Genomic DNA, 13701 nt, shown 5'->3' on the forward strand with positions numbered 1-13701 from the left:
GGTGCAGTGGGTAGCGCTGCTGCCTCGCAGTTGGGAGACCTGGGGACCTGGGTTCGCTTCCCAGGTCCTCCCTGCGTGGAGTTTGCATGTTCTCCCTGTGTCTGCGTGGGTTTCCTCCGGGCGCTCCGGTTTCCTCCCACAGTCCAAAGACATGCAGGTTAGGTGGACTGGCTATTCTAAATTGGCCCTGGTGTGTGGGTGTGTTTGTGTGTGTCCTGCGGTGGGTTGGCACCCTGCCCGGGATTGGTTCCTGCCCTGTGTTGGCTGGGATTTGCTACAGCAGACCCCCGTGACCCTGTGTTCGGAAAGGCACCCTGCCCGGGATTGTTTCCTGCCTTGTGCCCTGTGTTGGCTGGGATTGGTTCCAGCAGACCCCCGTGACCCTGTGTTTGGATTCAGCGGGTTAGAAAATGGATGGATGGATGGATTATTTCACACTGCAAAATTATTAATTCTGAAATAATCTTAGAAATTATTTTTTCTAATAACTGGAAAAAGCAAGTATGTTAGCAACAGTAATGATTAACATAACAGTGACAAAACTGTGGTGATATTTAATCATTTAGAATTAACACATACCATACTAATTAGCTCTGTTCTACCAAGTTCAATAAACAAGGCAACCAAATAATCTATGGAGTGTTAATATACAGCTAGGCCAGTTGGTGGTGCAGTACTTAAACTTGCTGCCTCACAGATTCTGGGTATGAACACAGCATTTCTGTAAGTTTTTTTTTACTTCCTCCCCATGCCTGCAATGGGTTTCAATTTGGTAATCTGATTTTAATCCTAGTTGCCAAAAAACAGTGTTTAGGTTAACAGGTTAATCCAAACAGGCCCTGTGTGGGTGAGTGTGTGAATGGACCCATCTAAGGCTGCTGTGGCTCCTGCCTTATGCCAGTACTACCTGGACTGGCTCTACTCTCTGTGACCCTCAGATGGATTAAGCAATTTTGAGAATTTTACATTATACAAAATTATATTATGTAATATATAGCAATTGCTTACAATATTATGTTAATCATGTGCACCATTGATCTAACACATTTTCCCAAGCTACTATAAAGGCATGAACATGGATTTTAATAGGGTAAAAACAAATTTAACATTTTTGCACATAAAGCAGTTCAATGACAATGATGTCTTTATCTGCTCTGCTTCTCCATTTAAACTACAATTCATCAGCTTGTACTTTGTTAAATTAACATTTAAATCAAGGATCATTTAAATAATTGAGTCTTTTCTTCTTGTGTGATGAAACATGGATTTGAAATTTGTAATCCAATATATATGGAATGCTTTCATGATGGATATAATGGATTCTAATTACTTGGAATGTGACTCCACATCTAACAACTGCCACTCATAGTAGCCAATTACAAACAAAGCCACAACTATTTAAAGATAAATTAAAACAAATCCTGAAAAATACTCTTTTAACATACTATAAGACTACTACGAAGAAATTAGTTCTAATTTTCTACAATAATGATGTAATAACAGCAACTTACTAGACTATAAGATATGTACATACATAAACATACATATAAAAAGACCTAGACTATAAAACATAAATGAAAAAATGCAATTTTATGTACTGTATAGTAATGAAAATGGATAAAAGACTATACATACAGTGTCTTAATAATAGAAGTTCTTCATTACAGCAGAATCTTTAAGGTGGTAACTTGGTCTGAGTGCTGCAGACCAGAGATCGTGATACCATGTTACAGATTTGGCTGACAAGTCTGCATATTTTTGTTAAAACGTGATAGTTGCCACACACAGTACTGAAGCACTGCTATTATCAGGTTTAAATGAGCAATACTACACAAAGACGTACTAAAACAAAAAGACAAAACATAGTCAGAGCATGGAAACAGCAGAAACAAAGGATTATCATACAATAAAAGAAAATGTAAACATATTTAGCTGATTTAGTTTCTGCTTTATTGTAAAGACTGTTTTACCTTTAGTGTTTCCATTTTATTCTAGAAAATTTAATGGCACCAACCAAAGAGTTAAACAATTGGAGCCTTGGCCTGAAGGCAAACTGGCATCTGTCATCTAAAGAGGATGTGTCCAACTTGCAAAAACAACAAGTGTTTTATTAGAACTTGTAAAAATTTTTTTATTCAGTCGTTCTAACAAAACAAACAGGTAGCTTCTTGTCTTTTTTCTGATTTTTGGTTTCTCAGTGCCAGAAGCTGAGGATTGTGTGGATATTTTTAATGTAGAGTTTCATTATGTCATATTATATATGACATATATAATATGTATATTGCTGCCCCTACCCATCCAAATCAGATTAATGAGGAGTTTGCTAGCAGTGGGCACAAAGAAGAAAAGCAAGCCTAGATCGTATGGATGCCTGTGGGATTCACGATACAAGACAGCTGCTCCAAATACTGACACATCCAAGAGAAATTCTGAGTAGGCATTTGACGTGATGGTACATTATGATGCCCCAGGTGCCTGCAGCCTGGACAGCTTCCATTTCCCGAGATATCCATAGTCAAGAACTGAGATTGTGTAGGACAATGAGGACTCAAAGTCTAGGTGCCAAAATGCATAGTACACTTATTCACAATTAATGGTCATTAAATAACTCCATAGAAAATTGCATTTCATGAGGAAGTTAAAAATCAATAAGTCAGAATTGGCCTTTTATTAGCTTCTCTCTCTCTCTCGCTCTCTTCGATGTCCCACCCTGCTCACCCATCTCCCAGGTACATTCAGTGGGGCTGAGACACAGACAAATGCGGTCCATATATGACTCCTGTCCCAGCCAACTTCTGTTGGAGTTCACTGGAATGCGCTGAGCCTGGCTCCTTCAACCTTCCACCTCTGTCGGCATCCGCAGTTTCCTTGGAGCATTCGATCACTCCTGCTTCCACATTCATGATTTCATCCACCCCTGGAGTTCCTCTCTCTATGCTCCCTGACCGCTTTGCTGCTTTCCATCCAAACTAGCTCCCATCCAATTCTGCTATCTCTCTCTTTTCTACTGATCTTTCTTCCTAGATTTCTTTTCTCTTTTCTATCTATCTTCCTTTTGTTCTATCCTAGTCAGACCCCTTTAATATTGGTGGGTGCAAGTGCTTTCACTAACAACCCACAGAGCATCAAAGGGAAATGACTGAGCTAATGGCACTTACACCAAACAAGCAATCAGCTAATTTCTCTATTAAACACTCTGGGGTTACTTGGTTTTCCATCAACATGCACCCACGCCCACAAAGACTAAGCCACACTTGTCTTGTTTAAAAAAAACGTACACTGCCATGGACCCCGATGTGCTTCACCACACATCTTTGGATTGTTGGAGGATGACCTACGGATGTAGGGACACTCTAAATATCATACCAGCAAATTCTGAAATTTTATGAGACCCCTGCTGAGTCTGAGGCAATAAACTATAGTCTGTTTAGTTTATACATACTGTAAATCTGGCACAGCTTAGTGGTTTATCTGTTGGTACATTTTTAAGCCCAAATCTAATATACTTCATTTTAGTTTCATTTTTTAAAACATTAGAAAAGTTTCTCATGAAAAAATGAAGCCTTTAAAAACAAAGTATTGCAACATGACAGTGGTATCTTAAGCTGCAGGATTCTGAAAGGGTAGTTCTTGCATTTGTCCCAAGCAGAACTGACTGTTGTAAATCTTTATGGTCAGGAAGGTCAAATGGTTCACTTACTGCTCTGTAGGTAATAGAAAACATGGCAACAAGGTCACAGCTAGAGCTAAGAAGAATGACCATATCGCTTCAGTTCTTAAATCATTGCATTGTCTTATGGCTAAATTTAGAGCCAATTATAGAGTCTTGAGATTTTCTGTATTTTATTTATTGAGTTAAAATATTTACTTTGGTAAATCTTTACTCGTATATGATTCTGATACATACATACAGTATAATTGAAATATTTCATGGTTCAGAAGAATATGTTACATAAATCCATAAAAGTACAACATTGCTTTTCTCAGATGTGTTGAAGTTTATCTCCAATTAAAAGAAGAATTCACATGTGCACCTTTACGTAATGGCTACACAAGCTACATGGAATTCAGCAGCTGGCCAGTCCAGTGTGTACAGTTTGCTGGACACAACTTCAAGATTTAAAAGAATTCCCTAACTTTCTAAATGCCAATATTGCTGCCCAAGTCTGAACAGCAAGTGCTCAAGTGAGGCCAAATATACAAAATATGTGTAAGTAAAAGCAAATTTATACAGAGCTATGGGAGGGAACTGCTTTGTGTACAGTACAAATGCCAAAGGAGAGTTCAAACACTTTTTGTTTCCACACAGGATGTCACTAGTTTTGCAATCAAGCACACTTAAAATGTTATTTCTTGCCACTGGTAATGTACATTATATCATTTCCTGATGTAACAGCCAAACAATGATCTTCTTTCATTTTAAACCACACAAGTTTTGTTATCACTCTGACATCTTAGGGTGGAATTTTTGTTTGTTGATTTACCATTTCCAACAAAGTTGAATATCTGCATGAATTCAGAGCAATGCCAGTTCACGTTCTACTGCTAAACATGTCTTCCTGTAACCAAATATTAATATTTACTGTGTATGTATGTTACATCCATCCATCCATCCATTTCCCAACCCGCTGAATCCGAACACAGGGTCACGGGGGTCTGCTGGAGCCAATCCCAGCCAACAAAGGGCACAAGGCAGGAACCAATCCCGGGCAGGGTGCCAACCCACTGCAGGACACACACAAACACACCCACACACCAAGCACACACTAGGGCCAATTTAGAAACGCCAATCCACCTAACCTGCATGTCTTTGGACTGTGGGAGGAAACCGGAGCGCACGGAGGAAACCCACGCAGACACGGGGAGAACATGCAAACTCCACGCAGGGAGGACCCGGGAAGCGAACCCAGGTCCCCAGGTCCCCCAACTGCGAGGCAGCAGCGCTACCCACTGCGCCACCGTGCCGCCCATGTATGTTACAGTGTGCTAATAATTTACATATTTTTTAAATAGATGATGTTTGCTTCAGATTATTAATTTTAAAATGAATTTTTAAAAATTATTTTAATTCAAATGAATTTTAAAAATGAATTTTTCTTCCTAATGTATACATTACTCCTTTTTTTCCCATAACCCAAAGACAGGCAAGTTTGATTAACAGAAGACTCCAAACTGGCTCTGTTTGTCTAAATGTGTGTCTTTTGATGAAGAAGCAGCCCAGTTCAGGTTTGATTTTTACTCCTGATGCAGCTGGAATGGTGTTTGGGGTCTCTTATATTCGAACCCATGTGTCACGAAAAGAGAGGATTGGATAGATGAAGGATTTTTAACAAATGTAAAGCTGAGATGATAAACCTTTTACAGCAATTATATCAATAGAGGTACTAACCGTGAAAATTGTGGAAGAGAACATGCTAACTACACACACTACATGACTACAAGTAGTGCTAACTACCAGAAAGCTAGATGTTTGCCAGCCTCAAACTGAATTGAAACAATGATTTTCTAAATGCATAGCTGTTCTTTCTGTCTCTGGATTCTGAACTTCTTTGAAACAGAAGGACCATACTACTGTCTTCCTTTCCATGAAGTACAGAGCACACTTAGGCCTCCTTGAGAGCTTATTCAAAATGAACATTCTGTGATAGTGGTGGGTAAAAATCAAGATGTAGCATGATGTCTTGTAAACAGTGCATTCCTAATATTGATCTCCATTCTTTTTTTGCAAATTACTGTGGCTACAGTTAAAGAAGGTACAAGACTTTTTATACCTCTCTACTGGAGTTTGCTGCATGGTCTAGACTGGAAAAAGCTCAAAGTGGATGTACAAATGCGAGATTTGCAAGAAACAACAACACTCGCAACTCATTTCAATTTGGATGATGGCTTTCAAGCCTGGTTGCACATATGCTGACACAAACCCAAGGGTATAGAAAACACTCTGGGGCTAAATGGTTAAGCTTATAAGGCAGAAACAGCAAGTAGTGCCCAGCAGCAAGACAATTTCTCATACTACAAGAAGCAATATTTTTACATCCAATGTGTGATCAAAAATTTGGAAAAAACAGAAGACAATTTTGGGGGTTGTTATAAATAATTTAATAACATGTTACTGTGGTAAGTTTTTAACTTATTTTAAACAACAATGCAAACATCATGGTTTTTCATTTGATACATTGGTTGCCCATTTGGTCTGGTATAATAATATGCACCTGATCCCTTTCTCTTGTGGTAGCCTTTACTTTTTTGTTAGAGCACCCCGTTTTCACTGCTTCCTCTTAGTGTCACTCATTGAACTGACTACTCTTATAGCTGAAATGTTTTGCTGGGAAAATGGGGCAGTGGTCGATACCACTTTGGCCTAGTTTAGTGACTCTAGCCTAGTCATTTCAGGGCTTTGGTTTCCCAATGTGTCATGGATTTATTGTTATTTCCACTCATGCATTGCCAACCAAACAAAGTTATCAGACATTAGCAATATAGCTGTAAACATTGTTCACGTGGCCTGAGCAAGTATAAGAAAGTCACACCACACTGCTGCTGCTGGTGCTGCTGTATACCACTGGACAACAAATATGCTGATAAGACCAAGTTTCTTATTTTTAGACCCTTATTTGGTATTTTTTTTTAAACTTTTTGAACCTTTCCACATATTTTGCCTATTTTGAATATTTTCTTCCTAACCCTAGTAATCGGACAGAGTCACAGATACAGTATACACAATTTATTAAGGTGTATTAGCTGATTTCTGTCCATCCAGCAGTTGCTCTCTGTTTGACGAATCCAGCATTAATATTTGCAGTGCAGCATCTACTAAAATGTATTTTGTAATGCACGTAGAAATAAAATACATCACGTTTCATTCCAAATCAAATGGCATTTAACAGGGACACAGAAAACGGGAGGACACATAGACACTTGTCCTTTTATTAAGGTGGACTGTGTTATTGTGCAGTATAGTATTATTTGTTGCTGTTGGATATAATGTTGTGATAAGGTCACATACTGTATTGTCTGCAGGGTTTTGCTATTTTTGTGTCTGTGGCTATATCACCAAGACAAATTCCTAGCCTGCAAATAAAGTTCAAAGTTGTAAAACATAATAGCCTTACTTATAAAAATATCTACTGTATCTGTCTGTTGGTCTGCCCATCTATCCATCTTTCTACCTACTCTATCCATCTATCTAGATAATCATTCAAGAACTAATGATTACATTTGACTATTTATAAGTAGTTGTATTGTATTTCTTGCTTCTGCTATTCACAACAGTCTCCTTTGCCCCCTCCCCACCCCACTAAAAACACCATGTCCTTGACAAATTCAGGCTATAACCTCAGCTTCCTGCTCACGTCTTCCTCGTACACCCACACCCACAACAACGTGTAAATAATTCAACAGACAGAACACAAACACCACGTCTCACTCGGAGCTCATTCTTTTAATTAATGCTTCCAGGTTCAGGAACAGGAGTGATATCTTGCTTGCCTGCCAAAAAATGACCACTTTTTAAATGAAACTACATGAATGAGGGGTGTGTGAATTGAAATAAAAACCTACAAAAAAGATGCTTGGAGCCATAAAACTCTTAGTTTAGTACAGTTTTCATCTATGTTTGTCTATCACTGATTAATCAATTTATTATTATTTTTATACAACATTTATTAATAATCACTTGTACAAAATATTTTAAAAATATACGACAATTCATTGGCTGAATAAGGCAGAAAAAAATAATATTAACTTTAAAGTCTTCAGTATTTTACTTTTGCACTACTGGTTTTGAACTCTTGTAAATATTTCCACAGGACTCTGTATGCCATCTAATAAGAATACAATTTCCACTGAAAGATTTAATTTTCAACTGCATTTTCTACTTTGTTTGTATTGAGATAATTCTGAATTAAGAAATGGGAAAAAAACCTATGCTCTTTGATCTTTTATATTGTTGGTTAATTTGTTATTTACTACGGTGGGTTGGCACCCTGCCCGGCATTGGTTCCTGCCTTGTGCCCTGTGTTGGCTGGGATTGGCTCCAGCAGACCCCCGTGACCCTGTGTTTGGATTCAGCGGGTTGGAAAATGGATGGATGAATTTATTATTTAAGTTTAATTGCCTTATCAATTACAATCTGTGATTATAAATTATTAGTTATTACATCTTTTCACTTGTGGAAATCAACTTTTGTTACCTGTTCTATTACACTTGAACCCCTAGCCTAATGTTAATCAATTATGTTTACCTCTGTTGTAAGCTACTTTGAATAGAAGTGTCTGCTAAGCAAATAAATGTAAATGTAAATGTTAAACAACAATGTAAGGTAACTCCTACCTCTGAATCTTGAGTTTTTGATCTATACTAATAAAAGGCAAAGCCCTCACTGACTCACTGACTGAATGACTGACTGACTGACTCATCACTAATTCTCCAACTTCCCGTGTAGGTAGAAGTCTGAAATTTGGCAGGCTCATTCCTTACAGCTTACTTACAAAAGTTAGGCAGGTTTTATTTCGAAATTCTACGCGTAATGGTCATAACTGGAACATATTTTTTGTCCATACACTGTAATGGAAGAGGCGGAGTCACGTATCGCGTCATCACACCTCCTACGTAATCACGTGAACTAAAAACAAGGAAGACATTTACAGCACGAGTCACACGCGGGAACGAAGGTAAGTTACGTTAATTTTTGACTGTCTTTTAATACTGTGTGAGCATACATATTAACACATGTGCAATTAAACGTGTGCATTTACGGGGTGATTTCTCAGGCTTAAAAGCTCACCTTTTATCAAACGCGGGAAGAAAGGTAACTGACGTTGTTCACTGTCTTTTAATACTGTGTAACCATACATATTAACACATGTCCAATTAAACGTGTGCATTTACGGGGTGATTTCTCAGGCTTAAAAGCTCGCCTTTTACTAAAAAGGTAAATGCAAAACTATTTTCAATCAGTTTATTGAAACGCTCCCGTTAAGGATGGCAATAACATATTCGCGAGATAAAAGAACGAAGTAGGGGGAAATGGAGGAACAGCCGCAAAGAGCGAAGAGCAAAAAATTAATTAAACAATTGAGAACGGAGCGAGTTAAGCATACAAGCGTGTTCATAAGGGAAACAAAGCACGGTGTAAAATGTAAGTTTAAATTAAGTTAATAGAAACGCTCCCACTGCGGATTGCAATAACATATTCGCGAGATAAAAGTTTAATGAGAACACACGAGGTATAAACGAAGCACACGCCGTGGCGCAACGTTAGGGGCAACAGTTTCAACCATTCTATGATCTGCTTCTCGCAACTGAAAGACGGCACATGGCGGATGTTAGCCGACTTGCTGACCGCAACGTTAGGGGCTTCAACTATGGCGCTGACGCAACATCCCAGTGCCAACACTTTGCAGACTGTACTTAAAAGACACGCCCTCCTCACTGGACAGTTAAAAACACCAATCAAACTAACGATGACATCAAGTATTACCCAATCAAAAGTAGGAAAGGAGGCATCTTCATAAAATGCGTGTGGGATGATTTGCATGAGACGCTGCTTTAAAAAAAAAAATGATAAAAAAAATACGGGATAAATCCCGTCCAGTATTGATTCAAAACGGGACGCGCAATTTCATTCTCAAACGCGGCACGATTCCGTATTTTAAAGGACGGGTGGCAACCCTACAGTGCCAGGTAACCACCCATACAATCAGATTGTGATTCAGACTAGGAATGCAATGAATGTAATTACCCCGATCTACATACAAGGCGAAAGTCTTGCAACATTCAAAGATGATGGTTTGGGATAATTAGTACTTATTAAGTACAACATTGAACATAAAAGAGCTTATGAAGCCTTGAACCGAAAAAAGCAAGATCTCAGAGATCGTAAAAAAAAAAAAGGAGGTAATGTCGTTTTACTCGCTGTAGATTTTACTCAAACATTACCAGTTATTTCTCGAGGGAGACCAGCAGATGAACTCAACGCGTGTTTAAAATCCATGCTGCTCCCATGGTTGGTTATATGTCGCGTATTCTCGGGTAGGTACACCAAAAAATGTATACATTTAAGCATGTAATGGGCAAAGAAAAAATGAGGTATACCCGAAGGCACTGCAGTAGTACTCAATGTAACTTTACTTCTTAAATGTTAATGTTTTACTGTTTAATAATTTATACGCTTCTTATATATTGTTCAAGTTCTTTTATGAAAATACCAGTGACAGCGCAATGCACGATAACATGGAGTGAATACACCATACGCATCTGCCCACGGCCGCCCTGGTGTGCGCAGATAGGAGTTGATTCTAAAATAAAATAAACATAAAAAGAGTAGTACATTCATCACCCATAAAGCGGATAGCAGACGTGACTTATTATATGTGTACCACATTTCAAGTCAATACGTGAAACGGTTTGCAAGCTACATGTGATTTAAAATCCTGGACAGACCAACGAAAAGCCACGGTAGCAAATTATTGAAGAAGATTTTACTGTTTAATAATTTATATTTATATGAAATGTGCTTCTTATATATTACTTCATATTCTCATATGATAATGATGTTAATGTTGTTTATATTGATTTCTATGTTATTGTAAGTGCATCTATGTGTATATGTATGTATGTATGTGTATATATATATATATATATATATATATATATATATATATATATAAAAAAATATATATATAAAAAATATATGTGTATATGTATATATAATATATCTGTATATGTGTGTATATGTGTGTGTATATGTGTATATGTATATATATATGACAGCAACACTCATAACAATGACAACACAATTACATTGACAATCATGTTACGTTATTTTTAAAATGTTTCCTTTACTTTTTCATAACCTCTTTAACACACTACTTCTCCGCTGCGAAGCGCGGGTATTTTGCTATATATATATATGTGTAGATATATATATATGTAGATATGTACATTTTATATATATATATATATATATATATATATATCTGTATATATATATATATATATATATATATATATATATATATATATATATATATATATATATGTATATGTGGATGTGTGTATGTATATATATATATGTATATGTACATATGTTTATATATGTATATATGTTTATGTATATATATGGTTACATAACCTCTTTAACACACTACTTCTCCGCTGCAAATCGTGGGTATTTTGCTATATATATATATATATATATCTATAATAATAAAAGGCAAAGCCCTCACTGACTGACTGACTGACTCACTCACTCACTGACTGACTGACTCATCACTAATTCTCCAACTTCCCGTGTAGGTGGAAGGCTGAAATTTGGCAGGCTCATTCCTTACAGCTTACTTACAAAAGTTAGGCAGGTTTCATTTCGAAATTCAAAGCGTAATGGTCATAACTGGAACCTCTTTTTTGTCCATATACTGTAATGGAAGGCAGCAAGATGGCCGTAGGAGACTGAGTTGCGTGTCGCGTCATCACGCCTCCCACGTAATCACGTGAACTGACTGTGAACTCAGTACGTACAAAAGAAGGAGGAGCCCCAAGGAGTGCTGAAGAAAACACTCACTACACAATTGACAAGGCAGCGAAACAATAAGAAGCGAGTGAGTGACGCATACAAGCATCTTCATAAGACACGAGGTATAAAAAAGCACGGTGTAAACCGTAAGTCTAAATTAACTTTATAGAAACGCTCCCGCTGCCGTTTGCAATACCATATTCGTGAGATACAAGTTTAATGAGAAGACACGAGGTATAAAAAAGCACCGTATAAACCTAACCTTAAATTAACTTTATAGAAACGCTCCCGCTGCCGTTTGCAATGCCATATTCGCGAGATACAAGTTTAATGAGAAGACACGAGGTATAAACTAGAGTTTGCATCACTTTGTAACAGAGTTAAAATTGCTGTAGCGAGAAACTTTTAACTGCCGGGTCTTAGCTAACATTAAATAAACCCGTGGACATCGCAACATCACACAAGAGAGCGGCTCACGTGAAGTGACTGAACGCAGCAGGAGTGATCACTTCCATGAATGAAACCTCTTCAAAAAACACATTACACAATTGATAAAGTAGGAAAAGAATATGAAACAAAGCACGGTATACACCGTAACTTCAAATTAAGTTTATAGAAACGCTGCCGTTTGCAATACCATATTCGCCCCTGCGAAGCGCGGTGATTTTGCTATATATATTAAACTATTTCAACCATTGTATGATCTGCTTCTCGCAACTGAAAGAGGGCACCGTGGCAGAAGTTAGCCGACTTGCTCACCAACCACAAGCGTTACCTGGTAGGTAACCACCCATACAATCAGATTGTGAATCAGACTACGAATGCCTGCAATGTAATTACCCCGATCTACATGCTGTCAAATGAACGAACCTCACGCCGTGGCACAACGTTAGGGGCTTCGCCTCTACGTCCGAGGATCGATTCCCGTAAGGTAGTGCAGTGACTGTGTACTCCTGATGAGCCCACAATTACGGCGAAACACGTGTCGCATACTATGCATCTTCAAAGCACGGTGTAAACAGTAAGTTTAAATTGAGTTTATAGAAACGCTCCCGCTGCCGTTTGCAATACCATATTAGATGACTTTGTAACAGAGTTAAAATTCCTGGAGTGATACATTTTTAACTGCCGGGTCATGTCGCGTGTTCTTGGGTAGGTACACCAAAAAATGTATACATTTATGCATGTAATGGGCAAACAAAAATGTACTATACCCGAAAGCACTACAGTAGTACTCAATGTATCTTTACTTCTTAAATGTTAATGTTTTACTGTTTAATTATTTATACGCTTCTATATGTTATTCAGATTCTTTTATCAAAATACCAGTAACAGCGCACTGCACGATAACGTGGAGTGAATATACTTGACATGACCATTCATAGTATTTATCCTCTTTCTCTGTACGTTTACCATTCGTTTGCTCAGAGGTTGATGAGCTTGCTGCTTAATGAGCAGCTCTTCACCCTAGCGTCCCACTGCTTCTCTTCTTTCGTCGGCATCTTTTCCCGTTAAAACTGATTTTTTTTAAACTTAGTATGTTTTCTTTAATTTTTCAGTTAAGCTGGCACTTAAGTCTTCAATCTGCCTCAAGAATGATTAGTGGAGGTGGTAGACAATGAAAACGTCAGCCGTACGCATCCGCCAGGCACGCAGTGGTGCGCGCAGCTGTCAGTTGACTCTACAATAAAATAAAATAAAGATAAAAAGAGCAATAACTTGCAGCACCGCTATTCAATTACACATGCCTAACGCCTCTCCTAAGGGGAAATACTGTGGGATCTGGGCATCCGTCAAAGCAGCAATCACAAGCCCGATTAGAAAGCGGGAAGCTGTGATTTGTCCTCTCCCTCCCATGTAACAATCGCAGCCCGTGTTGCAACGCACTATGTATGTATATGTGTGTGTATATGTATGTGTATATATATATATATTTGTTCATATGTGTGGGAACGCGAATAGTGGACGTGACGTAGTATATGTGTACCAAATTTCAAGTCAATGGGTGAAACGGTTTGCGAGCTACAGGTGATTTAAAATCCTGGACAGACAAACGAATAGCCACAGTAGCGTATTATACAAGAACATTTTACTGTTTAATAATTTATATTTATATGCAATGTGCTTCTTATATATTACTTCATATTCTCATATGATAATGAATGTTAATGTTGTTTATATGATTT

The 13701-nt window shown here is 37.9% G+C and overlaps 1 protein-coding gene across 1 annotated transcript in view; it reads right to left on the reverse strand.

Moving 5' to 3' along the window:
* vwa8 (von Willebrand factor A domain containing 8) overlaps positions 1–13701 on the reverse strand; it is a 509572-nt gene that overhangs the window by 51188 nt on the left and 444683 nt on the right. Inside the window, exon 42 of the mRNA XM_051925677.1 lies at positions 12312–12340. Coding sequence (XP_051781637.1) covers positions 12312–12340 — 29 coding nt within the window. The remainder of the gene's footprint in view (positions 1–12311; positions 12341–13701) is intronic.

This window comes from Erpetoichthys calabaricus, chromosome 4 (genome assembly GCF_900747795.2).
Source record: "Erpetoichthys calabaricus chromosome 4, fErpCal1.3, whole genome shotgun sequence".
Taxonomy (NCBI): Eukaryota; Metazoa; Chordata; class Cladistia; order Polypteriformes; family Polypteridae; genus Erpetoichthys; species Erpetoichthys calabaricus.